This window comes from Thunnus maccoyii, chromosome 14 (genome assembly GCF_910596095.1).
Source record: "Thunnus maccoyii chromosome 14, fThuMac1.1, whole genome shotgun sequence".
NCBI lineage: Eukaryota > Metazoa > Chordata > Actinopteri > Scombriformes > Scombridae > Thunnus > Thunnus maccoyii.
Genome location: NC_056546.1, coordinates 29,012,041 through 29,039,708, shown reverse-complemented (window position 1 = coordinate 29,039,708; position 27,668 = coordinate 29,012,041). Strand labels below are relative to the sequence as shown.

Sequence of the window (27,668 nt, the reverse complement as noted above, 5' to 3'; positions counted from 1 at the left end):
GCATCCCAACCCATCCCAACGGTTGCTAAGCCCTTGGGTATCTTCATCTGACTGCACTGGGTATGCATGGCTAAAAGCTGTTGTAATTTTCACTGTAGGACTGTTAAGTTTGAACATGTTTTAAGGCAAGAAAGTAACCATTAGATTCCCAATATGTGATGAGTTTATCCAAATAACACATAATTGGAAATTTGCTCCAGCGATAAAACGATAAGAATAATTATCTCAATATAATTTTCCTAAATTGAAATACAACAAGCCTTCAATAAATGTGCAATATAATTAAACTGCCGGGGGAGAGTAGCTAAGCTGGTCAGCTCACACCTGCTACTGGGGGCTGGCTAACCATTATGTTAACAGTTAGCGGAGCCAAACTTCTAATTCACTGAGCCTCGCCTCCAACACAACAAATAAACTATATTTACACATGTACCATTATCGCTAAAGGAGGCAGGAGAAAGCAGGAGAGCGAGAGTCATCACTAACTGCTAAGCTAAAGTAACTAGCAGCTCTGAATAGCGTGTAAACAACTGTGCAATTAGCGAGAAAGTTGCTAAAAGAAGGAGAGCTACGAGTGCTTGAGCAAAACTAGTGTAAGTTTAAATGTACAGCAGGTAATTAGCTGCTGTAATGAAGAATATAGCTAAATTAACTGAGATAGAGCAGTACAAAATGCTACCAGTAACACAGAAACGCTGGCTACCGGAAATGAGACAATACGCTTACTGCAGCACATCAGGTCACAACTTCATCTGGGCAGAGGTGATTTCTGTAGGCTATGTATTGTGGTTGTTTTCATTTTTATAATTTAGTTGGAATTTAAATGCTTACGTTATCATGTGTTACTGGACATGTTACTAACTAACAGTCAGAGCCATCTTACATGTGTACTGTATCACACTGCAGCACTTCATTTTTCTATTAAGATATTTATTTTGTGTAGGAAAAAGGATTTTACTCAATTTTTACTCATATTTTGATGTTGAAAAAAGATTTTATCATTATAATTGTTTTGAATGTTCTACCTAATGTCCTACCGCTGTTTGACAAGTGTGTGTCATGTTCTGACTATAAAGAATAGTTTAAAACCACAATTAACTGTCTGGTTTCTTCAACTTTCACTCAGGAGCAAAAATCAGCCTCTAGACTGGAAAGAAATAATGATTTGACATTTATCGTTATAATTATTATTATTGACTGATGTGAAAATTTTTATCGTGATAACATTTTTAGCCATATCGCCCAGCCCTACTTTAAAGGTGACAAAGACAGTATGAAATTAATCAAACTGAAGCATATCCATCATATCAGATGGTTTTTAACTGAAAGGCTAATGTCATGTGTTACATTGGTCTAATCCTAGAGAGTGCTCTCTGACAAAGATGCTACATTTCCTCTGTTCCCTGACCTCCTCGCCACTGATGTTACTCTATAACACTCTGCCTTCTTTCAAGTATGGGACACAGCAGGATTTTGGGCTGCAGGCCATGAGAGTGACCACACACACCATCCAGTGGAACATTCAGTCTCATACAGCCGTAAATACACAGATTATTTTCATCTGACACAAAGTCACCCGCCAAGTACAACCAATGTAACACAAAAAGATGTGGAGCTGCAGTGTATGTGTACGCACACACACACGTCCAACGTCCCTTCAGTCAAGTTGTCAGCAAGCATCAGCACTCAGGGCCCACGATGGAATCGATGGGGCAGATGTGCAAACACGTCTGACAGAGTCCCGAACCCCCACAACCTCAGCACACCATAAATGAGTAATAAAAAAACCATCCGCCCAATCTCACACTGTAATGGAACAGGGCTTAATTTACCCTGTTCACAGGTGGTTCATGTTGTGTGGACGCAAGCACACACAGCACAATGAAGTGGCTGAAGTAAACATTGACCAATGGGAGCCAGTGAAGATAAAGGGACCTCTTTCTCTGTATAATAAATATGAAGAAGGGGAATCCATTCAGAACTGCTAGATTGCATGGTGACAAAATGCTCAAGGTTGAGACTAGAAATGGAACAGTACTATTGATATATTCACTTTTTTTTATACAGCTATTCTTACAAATAAATATTCTTAATACTTATACATTTTAGATCATATGTAAATACAAAAACTGAATTTGATAGCTACAATAGTGAGATTAAATTATAGGATTTAAACATTTTACAAATCAGTAATTTCAGAACATTTTGAAGCTTTTTAGGCTTTGTTTGTGCCTCTTAAATCTTACTCATTTTGTAAAAGTTTGACATTTTCAGGGTTGAAACTAACATTGATTTTCATTATTGATTAATCAATCAATGAATAAATTACAGCTTATTTGTTTAACCTATGAAATGTAAAAATAAAAAAAAACATTACAAATACCCATCAAAAATAACCAAACCCTAAGTTATATCTTAAAATTGTATGTTTGGTTTTAACAACTTCACCAATTCATTTCAAAGTGATATGGATGAGCAACAAGCAAGCAAATTCTTGGTATTTTTATTAAATATATACCTTTAACAGCTAGAGAGTGTTCAGAGAGCACATACTTCAACCAAGACAATTTGCAAAAACTGCATCTGGATATGCTTCAACATACAAATAAATGTTGCCAAATGTACATGTTCCTAAAGAGAATACAGAGGACATGACTTCATTGTCCTCAACAGCAGCTACGGCCCTGATGCTAAGAAATCCTTAAAAACACTCCCCACCAGTATTCTCCTGACAGATCCTGTAAACAAACAAGCAGACAAAACCAAAAAATTAACCTTGCTGGTAGAGTTCATGAATCAAAACAAAGGAGTCATTATGTGTTTCAAAATTGAACAAAACAACAAAGAAGCAGGCTTAGAAAGGGATTTAAAAAAAGGACATCAAACCAGTGGCCTTTAGTGACCTCAGCCTTCCCCAGATGATGTCTTGAGGGCAGCTTAAAGAGGTGTTGGTTGAGAGCATAAATATAAATGAGGAGAGAATGAGCACAACCTGTTTCCAGATGCTGGCTTTGGTAAGGAGATGAATGCTCAGTGCATACCGTTTAGCTATCAAACATTGATGTTTGGAAGAAAATCGATCGAAATGAGCGTTCGATTTCGACCTTCGAAATCAAAAGCAGGATCAAAAATTCTCCCTGTATTTTTTTTTTCTCTCTAAACCCACCTACTTGGCGTGTCTGAAGGGGAAAAAAACAACTTTTCAAAGACAACCGCAACAGCTACAAAGTTTAATTCAACAAGCTTAATAAATTATTTTAAAATATTTGAAATACATTAAAAATATTTGAAAAAAATCAGCTCATCTGTGACCTTTCGGGATACTGTTACAACCAACCAGCCAACTTACGGGATAAGTGTGTTGCCAACAGCGGAGTCGCAGTGCTCCCCAGTGGACAAACAGTGCAATAGCAACATTGGTAATGAAAGAGCTCAACACAAATCTTCATTGTTCCGATACTTTCATTTCTTGTTACTTATTTGCCAACATAAACGCTGATACCAATTAATCTGCAATAAAAGTGGCCTACCGATTTATCAGTCGGTCTAATTTATATAAACATACTAAAGGCATGATAGTGTGTAAAGAAAGAGCTCATGTACATAACACAAACCATAAATCATCAGTCAAGTACAGAGAAGAAGACATGTGATCTAGCAAATGTCAAACATATCAGCCAGTTAATAACAGACATGGATAAATAATATTTACAAATGAGAACAACACCGGGCAAACACGACGCCAGTGAACTTAAACAGCTCATTAAAAACCAGCCTGTGGCTCTCAGGCCCATTCAAAACTGGTATTGTGACTTTCTTTTGTGTGTGTGGATCCAGAAACTAAACAGTGATATCCAGCTGGAAGATGCAGATTTTAAACCAACCCTGAAAAGCATGTTGAATACAGTCCAAGGGCCCCTCTTGAAGAGAGCGGATCTCCCTTTGGGAACAAAGACACATGGTGCAGTGAAAAGCAAGAGCAAGTGGCTCGCACTGGTTAAAATGAGAGAATATTCAAATGGCATGAAAACCATTAACATACACAAGACAAGCGGCTGTTTTCGTAAGGGAGAGAGCGAGGGAAGCTCATATCTGACAATCATCAGGGGGAAAAAAGGGAAATACTGAGAGAGACAGAAAGATGGCGACTTGACCTTTTCCAGATGGTATAGCCTTTAATCCTTACTACAGAGTCCTGCTGGGGACATGCAGACTGGAGAAGTCTGATAAATCAGGCTCAAATGCCACCGTGAATCTGCATTTCTATGAGTATATTAACAAAAAAGAGATACAAGTGCTTTGAAATGAGTCCACTTGGAGAGAGCCATGCTGATGGTAAGTGTTAGGGTGGAACAGCTCACACATTCATTACTTATTGGATTGCTGGGTGCACCTTTAACTAACCATGAGGTGGCTTGGCTCAATCAGTCCTAGAGGAAGGTTTAGATATCTGGTTATTAGGAGCAACAACATGTCACAAACTGCATTTTATTGTTTGGTATACGCTTCAGCAGTGCAGCTCCAGCTATCTCAGAAAGCAAGAAATGAAGGTCAATGTGTGCTACTGTGCTGAAGAGTGACATTAGATTTTGGAAGAGGGACAAACACAGCAACACTGGTCTCTATGGGTTGAAAGGTATAAGTCTGCTGAACCTCAAACACACCCGACATCACAACTGGGTGAGGTCAGGTGTAACCTTTTGTACTTGTGAACACAGCCAGCTGTGATGTAGCATGCTAGTATGGCAATAGGAAGCTATTCAATGTGAATGAGACCTGGTTTTGCAACCTGGCACCTCCCACTGAGCTACAGAGACCCAACTATATTTAAAACACTGTGTTTGTGTGAAAACCATTTGCGTCCAACCTAGCATTTCCAGGTTGTTTTTTAAGAGACCTCCTCCCACAAAGGAGCACATTACAATGGCTAATTCTACTCTTTTTCATCCTTTTTGGCCGGACCACAACAGCTAGGCCAGCCCTACAAACACAAACGCCCCTGACTGACTGACTGACTGAGTCACTGAGTGATGAAGTTGTGCCATTGGTCGGCCGAAGGTGGCCAAAGCTTGGGACAGCCAAGTATCCCAGAATGCATTTCCTGCCAACTGGCAGCGATGATGGATATTTTGAAAAGCTAAAAGCTTAAAAAAGAGAAGAGGATGCATTCCGGCTTAGCGTGGACATACTCTTAAGCCCTTCTCACATATTAGCGCTACTTTCATAGTGGAGCGTTCAGGCCCAGTCAAAATAATGCAGCTTAGCTGGCCTGCTGTGTTTATCCTGCATGATAGAAACGTCATCAACATGCTCACTCTCTCGCTGTGAATTCTCCAGGGAATTAACTGCTGTATTCACACATAGGCTTCATCAGACATTACACAGACTTTGTGCTAGGGAGCCGGCAGGATAAAGTCTGTTTAATATCCTACCCGACTGATTCGGACATTTATGTTCACACATAGAGCTCCTCAAGGTAATGTCCGGAAAATTTCAGGGTTATAGTGCATGTGTGAAACGGTCTTTAGTAACAGGGGAAAGCTGAGAAAGGCTGAACTTTATGCAAATGTCCTCGGATGCAAAGCAAGTGACAACAGGCGAGAGCTCATTTTGATGCCATGCAAATGGAGGAACAGAGTTGTTTACTACTAGACACCACTGTGTGAAAGAACTTCAAACAAAATAGAAGAAAAGCTGATCGTCACTGTCTCCAGCTTCTAAATTCTCCCTGACATGTCTAACAGGACTTAAAAAAAGAAGAATGACGTGTGGAAACACACCACCGACATTGATGGTTCATTAGTGCGGCAGATAAGTCACAACTGTCCAGTTGGAGCAGAGTATGATAATGACGCATTCAACGCACCACGCCCAGAGAACTGCAGACTGATGAGAGGCCAGAGACTGACGACTACTTTGTATCTGCATGTGTGACCGCACAATAAATAAATATCCAGCGAAACACTTCACATATAGCATATGATCATACAGGAATAAGTCCCAACTTGACATGTTGTCATTCTGTTTGTTCACTGCGGAACAGTGTAACAGACAAAAATGACTAATAAAATAACTAATAAAGAATAATATTGATGAGTGAGAAGTGAAGTCAGAGTCTCAGTGGTCATTAATTAATGTTTCAATGGCAAAATACATTTTAAAGTCCATCCGTGATGTAGCCTTCTCTGTTTTCCAGCAGTTACACCACTCCCTGAGCTCTTTTTTAATAGAACATTTATGTACCAGACACCTATGTCTGAATGGCAAAATCACACTATTGTAACAGATTGATGAAGCCAGCAATGTTACCAATGTTTCCTAAAGGAAAAAAAACAAGCTGTAACATGTAGTCTTACAGAAACCTCATCAACAGAAATCACACTGACAGCAGCTCTAACTATCCTAGAGTGCAGTGTTGTCAAAGAGATTTTCATTTGGAACCTGACCAGATATTTCCAAACAACTTATGATTTGACTGTTATTTGATAAACAATAAAGTCTTCTAAACAGATGGGAAAATGTGTTTGAAAGGGAGAAATGACAGATGAGAAATGGAAGATAATGTGGAGGAGTGGAAAACCTGATATTTCACTGCCCCCTGCTGGATGAGGATTCCACTCCTCCAAAGTCATTAAAGCTAAGGTGGAAGTAGTACAGGCAATTACTGTTCAGCAAAATACAAATAATCTTTGAGCCACTGCAAATGTCACTCATAAGTGTGGCAAGGATAGCAGCATCAGGCTTTGCTGGCGCCAGAGCTAGTAATTAGAGCTGACATTTCACTCTAAAACGGTCATTAGTCATTTCCAAACAAGCCTGATGTGATAACTGTAATATCTCCGAATTGCAGCAATTAGAAAAGGTTTGCCGGAGGGACCTGAAAATTTTCTTTGCCTCTCAAAATGTCAACAATGGGACAATCTCATCAGTGCAAAGAAGATGAAAATAAGCTTGTATTAATGTGTCAATAAGACAAGGTGTCTAATATGTAGAATTTGCAGAGGAGGTGATTGTATTATACCTCTAAGTGTTTGAAAAGCTCTTTTAAAAAAAAGAACATTCTGCAGCTCCGTTATTGGAAACTAGCTCAGCAACAGGTGAATAGTTATCACCTCAACACGTATCAAAGTTAGAGTATTATTATATATTTCAAGTTCATTGTGATAGGATGATTCATGCATTTATTGAAACTAGGTTAGACTATGGTAATGCTCTTTTTGCTGGACCTAGAATAAGATCCATTAAGAAGCACACTGAAAGCTCTCTATTGTTCAGGCTTATGATTACTTACTGTATGTCTGTGGGGCGGATGGGTGTTACTTACTGTATTTGGGCGTGTGTGTTTGTGTGTGTGTGTGTGTTTGCACATGGATTTTTGTGTAAAGCACAATCAGTTTACAGTGCTATGTAGAATCAATGTAATAACCTTCCTGCCTCACATGCTCACAGAGAGTGAAACAGAGCTCGTGTTGTCGTTCACTGGGTTGTTGTGTAGGTGTATGTGATGCTCACACTGGTGGTGCTGTAGTACTTTCAGTTGGGATATTAAAAGCTTATCTGGCTCAAATGTACATTTTTTGGCTGTTAGATTGTACTGTTACATGTGGTTGTATGGGGCCATAAGGTCATCTGTATTATATCAGTGGACTTGATTTTATTTGGCTCTACCCTCTTAGAATCTGGACTTCTGATAGATAAATCTGAATAAACTGTGGTGATTTTTACACAGAACATCACATGTATACCTACATATAGGAAAATCTAGTTTTATCTGTACCTTTAAACAGGATGCAGTACAATACAAAACTAGCTTCTCAATTACAGCCAGTTTATGAGAAACTCATCAAGTATTTGACATTATGAAACATGAATCATATGAATAAATACAGAAAAAAATAGTATATACAGTACATTTTTAAAACTCAGCTCATTATTACAAAATGTTATTTAATTTTCTTATAATAACAAATGTTATTGCAGATATGAACCAGTATGTGGTTCATACTTCAGACTATGGCATGAAATAAAATGGTGATTGGGAAATTGTATTCTGAAATAAAATCAGTTTTGAAATTTTGAAATAAGAACAGCTGGAATTACATAATAAGGACCTGTAATAAACTCTAGTGAAAAATAGATCAGATTATCTCACAATTTTATGGTTATAATACATATTTTCTCTGTATTTATTCATATGATTTTATGTATTAGACATCTATGTATGATGTCTCCATACATTCTATGAGAATCCTCTACACAGCAGAAGCAGCACTGGGTGATAATTCAGTACTCTACATCTTTTACTTTTAGTGGAATCATACTGTGATATTATCATCAAAGTTTGTGTTTCCTTTTACTAAATTCTGTCAAAATGAATGATTCTAATCAAACTGCAATAACATACAAAATGAGTGTTGAAATTTTTTGTTTTACACATGTACATTTACACATGTCTGACGTGATGCAGTATATGTGATTTTTCATACATTAACTTGGGTTTTAGTAATGTTTTATACAAAGAATGAGAACTAAGACTAGGAGGAAAAATATACTAGAGTCAGAGGTTAAAAGGGAGGAGAACCCACTCGTTTGATGGAGCTGCGAGTCTTCTCCTTCCACTGGTGGCTGCTCAGCTCCAGGGTGCAGTGAACATAGGTTTCTCTGTCATAGGAGCCCAGGATGAACAGCCTGCAGGGACACCACACGACCAGTATGAGAACTACATCAGCATTTATTCTCTTAGTCACCATTCAGACAACATTTCTATCAAAACTTTCTACCAATATGGCTTCTTGAAGGCATAAATGATAAAGGTTATGTTTCCCCTTCCATTCAACATATTTAAATTTGATCAATTTCAAGCCAAGACAATTGAAGAACAAGTCATTTCTGGAAACTCTGGTATCCAATAAAAATCTGACAACCTGAGGTTATAAAGGCTTCATTGATCTTCATCTGCAAAGATTTTAATCTTACCTCACAATATAATAATATATGTACATAATCCTACACTGATACTGCTTTCCTCTTTACTTTTAAACTACAGACCTGCTCTTTAACATAGAAACACTGGAAATATTTTATTATATTTAAAACATTTCACTGTACAGGTTTTCATATATTATAATTTTACACCTTAGGCCTGCACTACTAATTACTTTCATTACTGATTAATCGATTGATTGTATTTTTGACTAAGTGATTAATCATTTAGTTTATTAAATAGTTAAAATTTAGAAAATTGCTCTGAGCAAATTCCCAGATTCCCTAATTCCCTAATATATTCTGTTTACAATGATACATAACAGAAATAAGGATGGAACCAGAGAATTTGACATTGCTGACAAGTGATTTATTGATCATCGATTGTTGTCAAATAACTTCAGTTACAGGAACATGGTGTCACCTGCTCCACGACTGATCGCTCCACATGTATAACATCCTGGTGTAACAACTTTATTCCTCTGATGATAATATTTATTTTCTGTCCACATTAGCTGAACCTCATCCGTCCTCCTCAGTGTGGTGGCCTGCACTATGGGTAACCTTAAAGGGGCACTCCACCTATTTTATCCATTAAGGTCAGTTTATTGAGTCAGGATAGTACTATTCAGCCTGTGAGAACAGTTGTATTTGTTGAGAAGCTTTGTTAAGTCTGAAAAAATATTGCTGGTGATGTCATAACAGTCAACTCAGGGGACTACATGTTTTTTCTCATTATTCTGGGATTCTTAGAAACTCAAACTATTCTGCAAAGTTTACAAATTCGTTGCAAATAAAAGTGTGAGCCGGAGAATATCACTGCAGCAGCATGTCTAACAGATAAAGATTTCATACTGTCCATTACAGTCAAATGCATTTTGTGAAAGCTTGATTTATGGCTGAAAAATATTCTGTATATTTACTTAACTAACAACATTCCTCATCTGCTTTCTGTAAGCATTGATGTTTGATCAGCAGGACGTGATCTGCTGAATACTCAATCAATTAGTTGTTTGGTCTATGAAATGTCAGGAAATAGAGAAAAATGCTCGTCACTGATCAAAGTTAAAAGTTGAAAACCCAAAGATATTCAGTTTATTACCATAGAACATCATCACATTTGAGAGGCTGAAACAGATCATTTTTGGCTTTCTTATACTGTCTAATCTCAGGAGTCCTTCATTATTGCACTACTGTGCTAACACTAGGATTGCAAAGGATGAAGCTGGACTCCAAACAGAACACTATAGCGGTCTGTCTGCTGTGATGCTGCAAAGAAAAGATGAGGTCACAGCAACCTATTTTGTGGCTACTGCTGCCCCCTGCTGCGCTGCAGAGATCAATGCATCAGTCTAGGTTCCTACTGTGATATTCATGAAAAGATATTCCTCAGTGTGAAATACAGCACACCTCTAAACTTCACAATATTTCAGGAATATCATTACCAGTCTCATCATGTTCAGAGACATGATGCTGACCTACCTCAATAACAACTGTTTCCTCTGCAGGATTTCACAGAGCATGCTAAATGTGTGGACACTTCCCTCTGCTGGACATTTACTGCACATTACACCTGATATGTTTTCAACAGTAAACCTCTCACACATAGCAAGCTTGTGATATGATCAAATTAAACACACAATAAATTAGTAGGCCAGGAAGAAAAGAGTCTCCATATCTATTTTTAGACAACAAAGACATTAAATATATTTGCATATATGAATGAAATAAACAATAGTTTTTATTCTGCTAACTTAGCTGTTATGGTAACAGTGCAGACCACCTCCTTATAAAAGAAGGTGATGTAAGAGGGCAGGGGAAGAAGAGAGATTGTAAGATTATAATGGGTGGGACATTAATTATTAATATATGAGCCCCATCTGATCATCCTGTGGTCTATCAAACACACCCAACCACATCGAAGCATGGTTCAACACACACACACACACACACACACGTATATCAAAGCACACACAACTCATTTCTCTCTCCAAGGCAACCAAGGACAAGCCCCTGTATCAGCGCTAATTGATTAGACTCTTTGGCCAATTAAATTTTAAACATGTCAGCTTTGGACAAAGAGTTTGTCTCAGAGAGGGGAGTTACAGACTTTCCAACATAAAAGTCTTTGTGGAGGTTATATGGGGTTGGAAGAAATTCTGTATTTTAAATTCTGTTTGTGTTAAGTTTATATACCCAATTAGATATGGTTTGTTTCTGTAGTTTTCTCTTTGGAACGTCTGTATAGAACTGCATTTTGAATTGCTGATTGATCAGAAAGGTCTGCCACAACAATCTGCCAGTCTGCCAGTAATCAATGAGTTAATTGGGCAAAAGAAACATTTGAAGTATAATGTATGGAAGCATTTGTATTGAAAAACTGGGAAAAATATGTCATGTTTTCATTTGGTTTTGAAAGAATGTTTAATTGAGCTTTTCTTATAAAGTGTAGCTGAATAGAAATGTGTTAGAACAGAGAAAAAAACAAAGCACTGAAATACCTCTTTACCCAAGATGCTTGGCAAAGAGTCAAGTAAGTACTACTAAATGACCACAATAATTACCATCAAATGGTTCATATTTAATGTTAGAAATGTTGTATAGATGAAGCTGAGGTACCCCTCCCTCCTGGTTGTTCATAATGAGGAGATACAAATATGTACAGAGTGACACATTAAAAAAGAATGACATTTATGCCAGATGCTGTCACCTGTTGGTACATCCTGTCCATTTTTCTTTTGTGAGTACTGAGGGGCCTAAAATGTCAGTGTGTCAAACAGGAAAAAGTTATCAATGCAGGGAAGAGTTATTGGACTAAATCAGGGTTTCTGCAGGGTTCAAGTTAAATATAACAAGTTTATATAACACAGAATGCAATTTAATACTTGTTTCACCAACACATGGGTCAAAGTATGATGGAAAACTAGTAAGGATGATATGACCAGTACCGCCCAGCAGTACATAACAATCATTCATAATGACATAATTAATTAAATAATACGATGTGAATCTGGATGAGCCACTTGAATGGATGGATGGATTCACCAATGAAAAATGATTCATTTATTTCAGTTCATTTAAATTTTTGCTAAAACTGACATTTTCCTGTTGATTGTAGTAGCTTCCTATCAACTGTAGCTGCAGCAGTGATGGTGTTTGCTGCAGGTCTGATGGTGATGACTGAAACAGCTTCCTGCAGCACAATCCACTGTCATAACAATCCCACTTCTAGTGTATAGATGCAGATTGTCTCCCTACAGCCTGCAACCACAAACGAAACCAACAGTACTGCTTGCAGCAGGCAAAGCTTTTACTACTTCTGTAAATTAAACTCAAGACTTTTTAATCCAGTCTACAGCCTGTTTTGAGGAAACTAAATTCATTTTTTAAAAACTTTTTAAAGATCTGAAGGTACCCATACCGAAAAGTAGTAATGATACATGCACCAGTTCATTACATCCCCTAGCTAAACTAATACAATAGCCTTCATGAAAACTGTTTTAAAGAGTTGTTGATGCAACTTTATGCTCATTGTGGAGACTTTTTATTTCACTGGAGTTCGTTGCACTGTTGATCTTTACTGCATTAAAACTGAAAGCTGATTCTAATATTTAGTCTACTATCATGGATATAAATGTGGTGGGATGAATTGGAACAGAGGGCTCTGGTGAAAAAAGTTCAACCTGGCTCAAGTTTTGCTGCTACACAATGCAGCATCATCCTGCAAGACACTGTGTTGGGCAATAGAACACATAATTCATCACGATGCTGTGAGGCAGGGATTTACAACTCTGGAAAATCATCACTGGATAATCATTTTATCCTCTGTATTGACATTTGCATAGTAAACAGTAGAGAGGATAAAATGATTGTCCAGTGATGTTTTTCCGGAGTTGTAAAATCCTGCCTCACAGTATTGTGATGAGGGCATTGTCATGGAAACAGCTGCCCACTATTGTCTTAAATATCATTGTACGCTGTAGAATTAAGTCCAGGTCCAGGCATATTTAGTACATTTGAACAGTGAGGAGGTGCAGAAATAATTAGAGTGTCTCACCTGCTACATTCAGTAAGAGTGACTTTGAGTCGGCCTTCCACCAGCTTGCTGTCCTGGACTGACAGGTCCAAATCACAAGTCGACCCCAGCGGAGGCTGTACTTGAAACGGGAAGAACGGCTTGTATCTGGAGAGAGAAACAGAAAACACCCAAAGTACATTTTAATTGAGGTTTTCCACTGTGGCACTGATGTAACTGTTGGGAAATGATCAAAACAATCTACTAATGCAGCTGTACCCCCACAGATGACCCTCACACTAAGGAAAACAATGTCTGCTGGAAGAATTAATCACCCTTTAAGAGTTATAATACATTGGAAGTCACATTTTAATATTGCCTTGAATGCAAGCAGTCAAATGTTCACAACAAATTAAGAGTTAATCAGATTTAAAACCTGTCCATCATCTTTGACAGGTATGTAGTGTGGAATGCATGGGCTCTGGTTTGTATTATTTGTGAGTAGGCAGAGTCACAATGAGAGCTGGTCACACTGTGACTACTGGTGCTGGGTGTGGTTCTTGGTTGGGAACTGGCTCCTTGAGTGCAGCAGGCCTGGGTTAATAAAAACAGCCATTGTAATGTATAACATGATCTCAGAGCACACGCCTGTCCTTTGCTATTTTGGGCTCCTGGTGTTACTGCTGTTGGCCTGAGGCTCCTGCTGTTCTAAATAGTGGACTTTGTTCAGCAAATCATCCACATTACTCCTGAAACTGATGTTACTGTCTGTCAGCACAAGTGCTCTGCTAAAACATATTCCTGTATATGACCAGGGTGTTGAAAACAGTCAATGTTCCCACAAATGAAGGACAGAACTTCACTCACTACTGCTTTATTCTCACTCCTCATATGAACCTCTAGTGCGTTCACTGTTTAAGATTTTTCAGACAAATTATAGTTGTACAGCTACAGTAGGTCAACTCTACAGCCCACACACCATGAAGCTGTGGTGTTCCTCAGTGCTACAATACAACAGGGACAAGAAGGACATCATCTCCAGTCAAGCTGTAGCAGAGGTTAAAAACAAACCCGTTCATGAGGGATTTATTTAAAATACTGGGCCAAACGGTGTCTAAAATTTCTATACAGAGGAGGGATGGAATATCCAAAGGATATGTAATAGACTTCAAATGTGAAATATTATCTGGGAGAGGAGAGGGAAAAAATGCAGAGTGAGAGATAAAGGGAAGCAGGTGATACATGGGAACATGCTGTGCATTGCTAATTGTCCAGATGAAGTATATTTTTATATTTTCTCGCAGGCTTCAGGAGTAACATAAGGTATAAAAAAGATGTTCAAAGTTCAGCAATAAAAACCTTCTTGAAGTTTGATCTGAATATTAGTGCACAGAGCACTTTACTTTCACTTTCACTTGACATTTCATTGTTTATCTGAAGCTAATATGAAGCTTCAGCGTCCAAATGAGCCAAATCAAGTAGATATCTTTCAACGTTACAGTCTGTGCCAAAGTTCCTCTTTTTGTTACTATACTTCCACCACAAAAAAGGATAAAAAATGTCCACAAAGTCCATTTTATGATTTGTACAGGACAGCCAGGCATTTAGTCTCAACACTTCATGTTTTGGTCACCTATAGGAAGGGAACTGTAGGTTAGGAAGGACCTGAGAGTTGAATGTTAAGCAGGAGCAGACAAAAGTTCTACTTGAGTTGCTCACACTGCTGATGCTGTTTGTGCCTTCATGTACACAAAAGGGGGAAACAGCTTTGGCGGGTGGTCAGGACTCTGTTCATTAGTGAAGCTGGCAGGAAACAACAGTTCCATGAATGCTCAAAGGCTATGTGGCAAATTTACAACCCCCATTAACAATTTTCTATACATGCTAATTTTAACTGCAGATAATCTTTGTCTGAACTTATGGACCTGTACCTACACCTTTACTGACTCATTAAAGAACAACAGCAGAAGAACATGCTTAGTTCCTGTACTAACCTCCTTTAGGAAACCATCCTTAGCCAAGAAGTACAGGTATTCAAGTTTAGCAGCTACAGAGACCTGAAAATATGTACAGTATGTTTGGGCCATGGTTACTTTTTACACATAATATTGTTTTTTCACTCATATTTCTTATGCAATTAGATCATGACCGATTACCTTTTCAATGCAACGCCCTCTGATCTGAACATGATAGATTATAGAAGATATAATAATCCTCATCTGTACTTCTCATGCAGTAAAGAGCCATCTTTCCCTCTCCTAAGGGAACAATCATCTCCTTGTCTGCTTATTTTGTGGCTGGAGCAACAGTACCAGGGCCCGTTCAAAATCACCATTCCTCCTGATTTTTTTTAGTGCAGCTATAGCTTGTGTCTTTGGTTTGGATTTCAACATCAGGATTTGTTTCTGGTGTCATTTCATTCACCTCTACTCACAAACTCCAGCCCTCTCATGTGGAGGAAGTATATTGCATTATTGGCACCCAATGTCATGTTGGGAAGCTTTTAAGAATATGGACAATTTGGTTTCAAAATGAGTGTAGATTGTAGATTTGATTTATTGGTTGGGACAGTGTGCAGTTTTAAATATTAAAGATGCACTGCAGCGGAGTTAGCTCGAAGCTAATTTGCATCCGTAGTCCTCCACAATCAAAACATACAACAGCACAACGACAAACAGTACAAAACAAAAAAAAACACACACACAGACCACACCATACAAAATACAAAGTGTACTGGAGCCTTTAGGGTACGACACCCTGAGTATGTTAGACAAGTATGGAAACGAGTATACACAATGTCAAATACAACATTTACTAGGACACCATGTAGATTTATTGTCAATCAGTCCCAAATCACTGAGCTTCTGGCTAAACTGAGAACCAAATACATCAGGATACAAGAATGGATAATACCGTAGAGATGTGACATTTTGAAGTGAAGTGGACATAGCCCTTCTAATAGAGAAGCTAAATAATTCAATTGTGTTCTGTTCTTGGCATTTGCAGTCACAAATCCAATCCTTCAGCTTAGTTGACAGTTCAGCTAATGAGAAGTCAAAAGGCTTTAGGCACAATATAAAAGACAGAAATTCCTTACAAGAAGGAAACTTGACTCCAGTCAGAAAGCTCTTATTAGATTACCCTCCTTTTTCCCCATTGAAAAGGCCTAACACACATCACACACAACCAGGAATGCTGTTAGCTTATCCAGTTTCAGGCCTAAGCTGTCATCATGAACATAGCATTTGCTATGTGCCATACAGACTTGGGTATTATCTCAGCAATTAAAGCGTCCAGCCATCATGAAGTAAGGTCACTGAGGAGCATTGTTAGGATTTATGAAGTAATAAGTTCATGTTACAACAATGCTGGCCAACAGAAAGACAGCTTAAATTTCACAAGTGAACTGTGGTAACCCTAACTCCCATATTAAAAACCATTTATCATGATAATCATTTCAATAATCAAAAGAATAGAGTAGTAAAACAGCATGATTTCCAAACATTTCAGTGAGTAACAGTTGTAACCTTACTGTTTTGGTTCACTCTGGTGATGTCAATGATTAATTGATTATCCCTTAATTGCTGTTAATAATTTAATCAATTAAAAATATATTAACTGATAATACAGAAGATGAGGGATATGTAGTGTAACTGTCAGAAAATGTAATATGGATTTCCTGTAGTACCCAGTTGCACCTCTAGGTGCCTCTTACTGTTTAAAGAGATTGAGTTACAAGTGTGTTTGCTGACTGTCATAAAGCTGCCATCAGATGACAAGACATTTGCTCTTTGCTCACTGCAAGATAGTAACAAGATTATTATTGCAAGATTATAACATTAAAATCATAATTATTAGAAAAGTCCAATCATTACAGGAATACAGTCACACAAGGAAATGCCTTCAAGACTTTATTCTTAAAATATGACTTCTTTTTCTTGTAAAATATGACTCTAGTTGATAACATTATGATTCTCCTCTTAAAATTATGACTGTATTCTTATAATATTTCAACCATTTTCTCAAATTATTACAACTTTATACTCTTTATACTATTTCATGTTATTTCCCCTTACAGTGGCACTAACTCTCAGTCGTACTCATGTGCCTGTTGGGCTCCTATAGGATCACCAATGATAAGTCAATGATCTTAATGTTCAGCACATTGATAATGTGATAGTGTAATCTTTCAACATACTGTGTTAACTAGGGCTGGAACCAATCATTAACTTATCAATTATTGATAGCTCAGCTATATAAACAATTAAAATGGCTCATCTTTTATTGGTGGTTTTCCACATGAAACATCTACACAGTGATGCAAACTAAAAGAAAGAAACTTAAAGGATGGGTTCAAAATTTTTCAAGTCTTTATTAAAACAACAGTCAGGAGCCTAAATGAACATCTTGCTGTAATCATTCCTCCTGTTCATACTGACCATTAGAAGATCCCTTCATAATGCACTTACAATATAAGTGATGGGGGACAAAATTCACAGTCCTCCTTCTGTGCAAAAATGTATTTAAAAGTTTATCTGAAGCTAATATGAAGCTTCAGCGTCCAAATGAGTCAAATCAAGTAGATATCTTTCAACGTTACAGTCTTTTTAGTGCCAAAGTCCCTCTTTCTCTCTACGTGGAATCCTAAATGCAGCTACTATCAAGGCAGCAGCAGCCAGCACCTCCCAACTAAACCTTTAGCTAAGCACATCACACTAATATTTGAAGCTTAACACTTTAGTGGTCCAGAAGCAGCTTGTCCTGTCAGTCTGTAAACTATAAGGTTAGCTCAGTATCGTCTGGGGATGTAATTCAGTTAACAGCAGTTTGATATTAGCAACATACAGTAAATGTTTAAAAATGATATATTCTCATTGACTATGTTTAATTCATCATCAGGCTTTCATCAATCATCAATTTGTATAGTCTTCTTCCATCTAACTGAATTATCATCTCCAATCCAACAACATGCAATCAACATTGCTAAGGTCAATTCCCTAAGCAGCTGCTCTGATCGTGTCTCTATTGGTTGAGGGGCTGGGGGTTAGTGTTAGAGTAGGATTTCTGGCTGTGATATGGACTGTGCTGCTGCTGCACTATTTATCTACTGTGACATTGCAAAAGGAGGTGAAAGGTACATTATAGAGCAGCTAATAGCTGTTTTTTTAACTATACTACTACTTCCAGCTCCAGGCAATTACAGTTGTGTTGTTTTACAAACCTCATCATCTCTTGCTCCTGGGCCTTCAGCCAAAAGAACAGCTAAGCTACAGTGACAGCCCAATCAATGCACAAGTCTCCTCCCGTCTGTGGTAAAAAACAGAGAGACTGGGCTAAAAGGAAACTGGACTCCCTCTAAAATAGCCAGCTGTTTGCAGATGTGTTATCATCCTTCCCTCTCTGACAGGAAATGACAGAAGGAAAGAGGTTAAAGAGGAGCGACAACAGATATGTAGAGCTCAATTATGTAACTAACAACCACTGAAGCTGGACATCATGTATGTGTGAATATACATGAAAGCAGAGCTGATGATCCCTGTTATACAAAACATACATACTGTATATATACATGAGGTTTTTTCTCCAAGCCCAAATTTAAATTTTAATTATCTTGTCTGGTCATGCAGCAATGTAATTTGGTCTAATTAGCAGTAAAAATATTTTCCCCAAGGCAAACAACCTAGAATGATAATACAGGAGTATGGAATACATTTCAATGAACTGAGACCACTCTACTTAGTCACCTGTAGTAAACTATATACTGTGTGTTTGTCTTGTGATTCTTGTCAGCACTGTGTAAATGTTTTCACCATGGACAGACGTCGATGTTTGAACTTGTCATTGCACCTGCCTTTATCAGCTGACTTGAAGAGTCCCCATAGGACCTGAGAGCTTGCCGGATAAAAGCTCCTTAAAAACACAAAGGTTTAGGTTTTTGCTGATAACTCAGCATTCATCAGAGGAGACAAACCTCAGCTCACAACCAGGAAAGGACAAGCTCTTATTACTGTGGGGAATCAGTGCGTGCCTTACAGAGAGACATTGCAGTACTTGACTTTCACTATCAGAAGGCTTTTAGAAACTGGGACAACCTCGGATCAAAAGTCTTGACTGATTCAGTGCATGTTAAAAAGATAAAGATGATTCTATGACAAATGTACACTGTCAGATGTGTGTTGACCCTTTTTTAAAAACAGTGTCAAGTAGGAAAGTCTATGGAATGTAATAGGCTATATAATATCATTATATTATCATATAATATAATAATATATCAACATTCGCTGTATGTATACTGTATATACACCAGTATATTGACATTTTTTGATACTGGTACCAGTACAATACCCGTGTTTTGGAGTAAATACCAAATCAGTACTTTTTTCGATACCTAATCTGCTGGATGTAAAATGTTTTTTTACAAAACCCTCTTTTCTCTGTCACTAAATAAGACAAACTTCTTTGAGTCACCAGTTTATTTTCACCTGGACACAAAGCAGCCATACAGTCTGAAACTGTCACACTTATTATTTAAATCTGATCAAAGAATAAATTAACAACTAGGACTCTTCCCCAGAATTCAAGACAAAAGTTTCAACATTTGACAGTTTTCATTACTCAGCGCAGGTGACACATTAAGTACTGATACGCTGCCCTGATATACACGTATAGAAGAAATCAGATTGCAAACAGTAAGACAAACAACTCAGCAGTGGAAGCCCTGAAACCAAACGTGATAAATCGCTGCCAGTGTCAAAGTGTATCCAGTTTGTTGACTCAGTCTTTCATTTGGACAACTTTGTGTCTCATTTTCACTTTGCTTTTCAGGGTTTCTGCATTTTGATGGCAGGTACGAGGTATTAAACTGGCTGCAGTGACAAAGCCAGGCCACCCATGCTGAGGTACCTCCAAAGCCTCTTGGAACCAGAAAAAGAGAGATTTTTCTTATTTAAATCACCATGGCATTATGATTAATGTTGACCTCAGAAATTCTTCAAACTATTGAGACACGAGAGTTATTCTAAACAGATGTCTGTGTTATATGTTACGTTTACAACATTCATTTATTAAAGTTCATTCTTGACTATGGAAATAGTCATTTGACAATTAAAGGTCCATTTACTTCATTTTTCAGACTACTGGGCTCACATGTCAATAGATTCAGCTCCTGAGCCAACTCTATCCACAGATGAAATGAAGACCATGTAATACAGCTGAGAAACCTTTGGAAAAGCTAGTAAGTGGACCTTGAGTTGATTGTTTTGTCATGCTTAACCTTTAAGCCAGCACATCCTAGAAGTGCTTTGGATAAAAATCATAACAGCTATCCAGCTCACATGTCAACAGATGCATCTCCATGACAACTGAGCAAGTGATAAGGTGGAAAGCTCAAGGTGAGTTTTTTTATTGTCAAATGATGTTATTCCCAAAACGGACTCCAACATGATTCAAACTAATAACCAAGGCTATGGAAACCTATTCAGTTTCCTTGTCTGTTATTTGCTGATTATATCAGTCATTAAAGGGGTCATATTATACTTTTTGTGATTTTCTGTTATTTATATACTGTTATGATGTTGGATATCTGTGTTAAACATAGTCAAAGTTCAAAAGCTTGAGGTTAACGTATGTAGAAATGCTCCCTGCAAGTCAATACTCAGGGCTTCAACCTGCCCTGAACGCTTCGTTTGTGATGTTTTTTTCTACCTTGCCCACGAGTTGATGTCATCATGCCCATAAACGGCTGACTATTCCGTAGCCTTTGTTGCTAAGGTTGTTGCTAAGGTTTTTCCATGTGTTGTTCACGTTGTCCACTCTCATATTTTGGCTCAAACATGTACGGATGTATTAGAGAAGTTTCCATTTCACAATAAAGAACGACAAAAAGTAGTGAAATCCTACTATTATAGTTTGTTTCATGGTTTGTTGACATGGCAAAGATATTCCAGTAGAGCCCCAGAATATAAATATAGATGTGGAAATGTGCATAATACATCCCCTTTAGCTGATTATCATGAAACAACAGACATTAACAGCTAAAGTTGGTCAAAAAAAAGCTAGTACAAGCAGCCTCCTCTCCTCCCAGCTTCTGCAAATGCAGCTCCCGGATGTGTACAAAACAAAAAGAGAGAGCTGGACTGATGACAGAGGTAATGTACAATCATGGATTTGGCTTTTAACATAGTATTCCCCCATAGCTGGAGTTCTGACTCTACATGGGTGCTGTAATGCCTGGATTACCTCCAGTGGGCCTCAGTCCCAGCCCTCCCCTCCACACAACTACCATCTGTGCCACTCAGCAAATCCCAAGGTCTAGCTCTCATTCTCTAAGGCTGCTCTTCATTACATCATCTCATCATACTCACTGCATGATCGTGGGTGATACACACTCGCACGCACAGTTAGAGTTCTTCTGTTTGCTGCGGCAATCTCCCACACAACTCAAAAGGCAGCGAGTCTGTGGCAGTAAATAAGTGTTTAACGCTTGCATTTAACAGTTGGACAGGCAGCACAGAACGTTTGATGAGGTATTTAAGCGTATATCTCACACACACACACACACACCAACCTTTCTGAAGGGCATCCAGCTGGCTTGTTGCAGTCCCAGGCACAACTTCCTACATCTTGAGCTCTCCGAAGAGTAAAAAGCAAATCCTTTCAGCCTCTACTGACTCACGCTGTAGTGTTTAATGCTTTTTAAGAATCTGATCATAAAAGTCATGATCAATTAGCAAGGTTTCCTGCTATGTTTTATTGTATTGTGGAATAAAATTAAGAGTGTCTCTACTAATGATAGAAGAAATTATTAGATTTTTCAGAAATATAATGAACTTCAGGGAAAAACGAGCACAGGCACTTCACGCAGTAACAACCATGTATTTAATGACTGAGGCCACTGTTGTGTCATGTAGTAACTAAATACTGTACATTTTTTAATCACAACTGATGATTATTTTCACTATCAATTAACCAGCTAATACTCTATAATCAATTTATTATTCTTTGGGTCTATAAAATGCCAAAAATTACACTCATAACAATTTCCTGAGTCCCAAAGCAGCATCTTCAACTGTCTTGTTTTGTCTGACCAACAGTCCAAAACTCAAAGATATTCAGTTTACAATCATATAAGAGAGCAAAGCAGAAAATCCTCACAACTGACAAGTTGGAACTACAGAATGTGCATTTTGCTTCAAAAATACCTTTAATGATATATCAATTATCAGAATAGCTGCTACTTAATTTTTTGTAAATTGATTAATTGACTAATATAAAGTTTTTACAAGTTGGGTCAAATGGAGAAAAACAGCGTCAGTGTCTCTCAATCCTGTGTGAGGAATGAGCCAGCGCTGTGCTGCCAGTCACGAAGCTGAAGCTTCTTTGATAACCTCCAGTTATCAAAATCAGTTATCAGTTATGAGCTGAAGTTAGTTGAAAGTTCATACTGACCAGCTGGACTTGTACCAGCAGCTTTGTGATGTTTATTGATTGGATTGTGCTTTGAAGCATTACTACAACTGCAATGCTGTGATGCAATGGGCAGTTTTATAGGCATTGTAGGTCATTTTAACAACACAAGTGTGTGCTTTGAATATAAAGCTGAGATTTCCAACTTTTTTGACAGTAAAGAAGTATATAAGCAGAAGTTGGGAGATTCAGATCTGCACAGCCCTGCATACTCTGATTGGATTGCAAAGCCAGTGCAAATCAGCCAGGCTCTAATGAGAAGTCTGCAAGGTCAAACCAGACAGAGAGAGTTGAAACAGAGGAAGTGTGTGTCAGTAGGGAGCAGGAGACGTTGCACACTGCACTACGATAACTGATAGGAAACAACACTATCAGCCAGTCTTTCCCCTTGATAACTAAGGGCGGGCACCTTTGGGAGGACTCACTCAAGTCAGGTTCAAGAGAGATTCAAGTCCATAGTCAGAATACACATCGGTCTTGTTGTCACCGTGCAGTGAGAGGCCCCTAACTGTCCACAGTCCTGTCTGTATCCGCCATGCTTCATTACAACATGCCTCACGTTCCTGTCACTCTGGCCGATGTAATTTCAGCAACGTCTGCGTCTAGCATGTGTGTGTTAACAAACTGAATAACTGCTGAGTTTCAGCACTGCGGTTTATCATTTGGTAAGTAACCACACTGGAATAAGGAGGTAAGAATGGAAGTTTCAGTTTCTGTTTAGTTTTGCTTTCTCTCTCGGACACACACACACTCAACTTCTCCTTTTTCTTCTCTCCCTTTCCCACTTCTTTAAACTCACTTCCCATCTCTTGTTATATAAAGACAAAGTGCCTTTAGGACTTTTAGTGTTTTATTGTGTTGAAACATTAGATCATAGGATCAGATGTCTACAAATGTAAAGACTGCATCTTCATCCTTTTATCATAACACACACCTAAATCATTACTAATGTAGCAGTATACTGTAGAGGTAAAAAACAGTGACAGGAGATCATCTATGTGTCAAATACATCACCAGCAAGCCACATGATGAAGACAAAAGGAACAATCCAAGCAAATCTGTGACAAGATTACTGAAATGTCCAATCAGGAGAAGGACAGTAAAAACATCCAAGTCAGTGGATATCCCTCACTAAGGTCAATAACAAATGCATGTATGTGTGTCACAACGAGGCCTTAAGGAAGCTACAGGGATCTATGGCTGAGCTGGGAGACAGTGTGCACATAGCAACTGTTTCCAGGGTGCTTCCCCAGTCGCAGCTTTATGGCAGAGAGGCAAAGAGAAAGCCACTGTTGAAAAAAAATCTCACATGACATCTGGACTAGTGTTTGCTGGAAGGCATGTTGGAGAGTTTGAAACAAAGTGGAAGTAGTCTCTACGGTCTGTTGAGAAAAATTGAGCTTTTTGGTAATTATAGTAAATGCTGTTTGGTGGAGGCCAAATACCACACACACCGGCAGACACTGTTACAGAGCTGAAACAGTTACACTCTCAGAATTGGGAGAGAATTTTTCAAGTTGTATGCCAATACAGAATTTGCTACAAACAAAGCGGGCAGTGAAGTGAGATGTGCACCCCATCAGTCACTGCAGCTCAAAGCACTGATGGCCCAAGGTTCACGAGCCTCTACACTGTCCACCCATAATTATGCTCGTGAATTTTGTTCATCTCAACACAGACAAGCAGCATGTTTTTATGATTAATAACAAAGTGAAATCAAAAGTGATATTAAAAAAATAAGGAGCAGCTGCAAGTGGGAGGAAAGAAATCAAACGTCCAGTGACTCATAGAGAGGGAGATCTTATTTTAGATTGTGGTGGAGAATTTGGTTCCCCCCCAAAAAAAACGATTGTGCCAGCACAACCGAGAACAAAGTTTAAACTACATTATAAAACTAGCCGAGTCCATGTCATGCTGAGAAATGTATTTATTTCATAAACTACACAAATGTTGCTTGATAGGTCTTTGCCATCTTTTCAGATTTGAGCATAAAGCCTGGTTCACCTGTTCAATACTGTTTGCTCTGTGTTGGGAAGTTATAAAAAAAACATGTCAGCAGCATAATTTAACTAATGGTCTGGAAAATTTGAAAGCTACCCTGTGTAGTTGTTGTTGTACACAAATGGTTATATGACAAAAAAAAATCACTCAAAGTGAACATATTAGTGTTTTTCCAGGGCTTTCAACTGCATTTCACAGTCTTCATCAGTGGATGAAGTTTGCCCAGTTGTCATGGAGACTGTCCATGACAACTGAGCATGGAGAATATCTCCATGGCAACTGAGTGAGTTCTCTCCGTTAATGAAGACTGTGAGATGTGGCCGAAAGCTCTGGAACATAGTTGAGAAGTGGACCTCTAGTTCATATTTCTTTTGTTGGTCATATTCCTAGTTCTAAAGGTCAAGAATCAACGTTCAATCTCACTTTTAAGCCAACATGAAAGTCCATAAACTGTTCAGAAAAATGAAATTTGAACATCTACAATTCCATGACAACCGAGCAAACTGCCGGGGAAGATCATTGTGATACAGTCGAAAGCTCCAGAACACCTTGTGGCGAGATTGTTTTCCCAACAAATCAACAGATCATGTGCTGATTACTGAAGTCATTATCTGCATCAGCAGATCTATGAGCACAGTTGAAGGACCATTATGTGATATGCCCCAGTTGCTTACAATACACTAATCCTGTGTTTTAAGTACACAGTATGACCAACTATAAACATCCAGCATTCTTAAAAAGCCATGCATGCAGACTAAAAATGCTTGATTTCTGAGTAAGATAGATAGCTGACAGACACTATTGTCCTACTAAACTCCAAACACAAATGAAGGAGCTATTCACTGCTGGAAGAAATGCAAAAGAACGTGGGAGGCAGAACAGCAGCTCTGGTGACAAACCAGAAAACAAAGGATGAAGTCAGAAATGGTTGAAAATGCATTTAGATTTCCAAAGTTTGGCCTTGATTAGCATCTATTTGAGCTCTCTGTGGAATAAAAGTGTATCTAAGCACTTGTAGTCGACTGCAGCAGTGAACACACATTTAGCTGTTTGTTTTTGGAGGGATGCACTTTGTAATTGTTGTTGTTGACCTCAAGCGCTTTGACCTATAGAGTTTGAATGCACTTATTGTAGAGCTGCAACAATTAGTCAATCAATCAATAAGATGCCAGCTACTGAATCAAACTAAACTAATTAATCATTTGGAGTCATTTTTTAAGAAAAAAATTCTCTGGTTCCAGCTTCTAAAATGTGAACATTTTCTGGTTTCTTTAATCCTCTATAACAGTGATTTGAATATCTTTGGATTGTGGACAAAACAAGACATTTGAGGATGTCATCTCAGGCTTTGAGAAACAGTGATCGAGATTTTTAATGAAAATAATTGTTAGTTGCAGCTCTAACTTAGTGAAAGACACTTTGGACAAAAGCATCTGCTAAAAGAATGATATCTAATGCTTAAAGTAGTCCAAGTCATTCTGTAAAGAGAGCTTTCCCATTCTGTCTGAGAGGAAAAATGCTATTAATCGTGTTCATTTTAATATTGCTACACCCAGTGGCATGGTTCAAGTAGTTACCAGTTTACTACCAATTCTAGTAGTCCAAGTCGATATCTTTTGATCCACATAAAACAATTAGCTACTTTAGTCAACTTTGGTGCCTCATATCTTCTCCAGGTAGTACATACATCCTGTACACTAACATAGTGCAGTCAAATACAGTGTGTACAATGTTAATATAAAGTAACATTTAGGCTTTTCAGGTAAAAAGTCTTCCTGAATAGAAAGTTTTTTAGAGTTTTTTAAAAGAGTCTGTGCTGCCTTCAGATGGTTATTGAGGCTGTTCCACAAGCCTGTGTTAGTTTAATGTTGAGCTACAGTCATATATCAGTCTGTCTTTGACAAGTAAACATCACCGTTAAGCTTTAGGAGTTTCTTCAGCCCACAGTTTGGTGAGGTAAACAAACCTACCTGATCTTGTAGTTGGGTAAGGTGTGTTTCTTCTTGATGACCCGTTTCAGCTGGTTGACTATGATGGAGGTCAGCTGAGGCAGCGGCCTCCCTTCAAACTGGGACTTCACCTCAAAGTCCACCAGCGGGTCCTCTAGGAAGGAGAAGGACCAATGGGAGAAGGGCATGCGCGTGAACTGCAGCCTCAGCCTCCCCACCACGCGCCGCATCTTCACGAACAGGTAGGCGGACTTGCCGAACACGAGCTCCACGTCGATGGCCAGGTGAAAGCCACCGTTGTATTCAATGTCCACCTCAAAGTTGAGCTCCTCGGGCACGCCGTCCTCGTTCATATGCACCGGCTTCATCAGTGTGGCCGTTTTAAAGACCGGCAGAGAGTTACCCAGGGAGATGTCCCGGAGACTCAGCCCCTCCAGGAGCCGGCCTGCCGTCTTGGTCTGCAGGAGCTCCTCAAATTCCACCTTGATCTTTTTGGTGAGCCAGTGTCTGACGGCAGGCGTGTCTCGCAGCTCTCTGAATAGGAACAAAAATATAGCATTGAGGAAATTGCAGGTTTCCGCTTTGGCCGCATCAGTGTGTTCGCTCTGCGGAGGCTGCGGCGACTGTTTGGGGCCGGGGACCGCCGCGTCCTGCTGCCTGGTAGAGAGGCCCTCTGCAGCGGCTGCTGTGCTGTCCTGCTGCTGCTGCTGGCCTGGCTCATGTTGGGTATTAAAGTAATCCTTCAATGCGTTATCAGGCACTACTTTCACATACTGCACTGTCCTGCCTGCGGGCTCGGGGCTCCTCCGGTATATCAGCAGGAACTGTAACATCAACGTAAGGACTGCTCCCGACAACGCGGAAAACAATATTAAGTAAATCATCTCGCGCAGCTGCCCTGTCGCCGTCTCTGAGTCAGAGTGTTTTCATAATCAACCGTTTCGCCGTGTTAACAAAGCAAGTTCCACCTGGTCGCTCTCAAAGCTGCCATATCATCTGCTGCTTTCCTGAGCTTCAGGCTCTTCACCTGATTGGACAAACGTCGCTGTGCGTAATGACGCAGACAGAATGTGTTTCGTTTGATGCGTTCAAGGTATGTTGGATTTACTACCTGCCTACCGGGAAAACCTATTTAAGTTGACCTGTAAGTAGCCCGTAGCAGGATGTACGATCCGTTGTCTCCAACCCGTCGTGGCGAAAAGCGCGAAGACAAGCGACTAATAACACAGCCACGAATTCTGTCCGATATTCAACGG

General features: G+C 38.9%; 1 protein-coding gene across 1 annotated transcript in view; it reads right to left on the bottom strand.

Moving 5' to 3' along the window:
* The window catches only part of pdzd8 (PDZ domain containing 8), a 46,919-nt gene extending 19,471 nt beyond the window's left edge, over positions 1-27,448 (bottom strand). Inside the window, exons 1-3 of the mRNA XM_042433430.1 lie at positions 26,434-27,448; positions 13,040-13,165; positions 8,586-8,688 (exon numbers count right to left, since the gene is read on the bottom strand). Of these exons, the coding sequence (XP_042289364.1) occupies positions 8,586-8,688; positions 13,040-13,165; positions 26,434-27,296 (1,092 nt within the window). The 5' untranslated portion in view covers positions 27,297-27,448. The remainder of the gene's footprint in view (positions 1-8,585; positions 8,689-13,039; positions 13,166-26,433) is intronic.
* Positions 27,449-27,668: the final 220 nt, after the last annotated feature.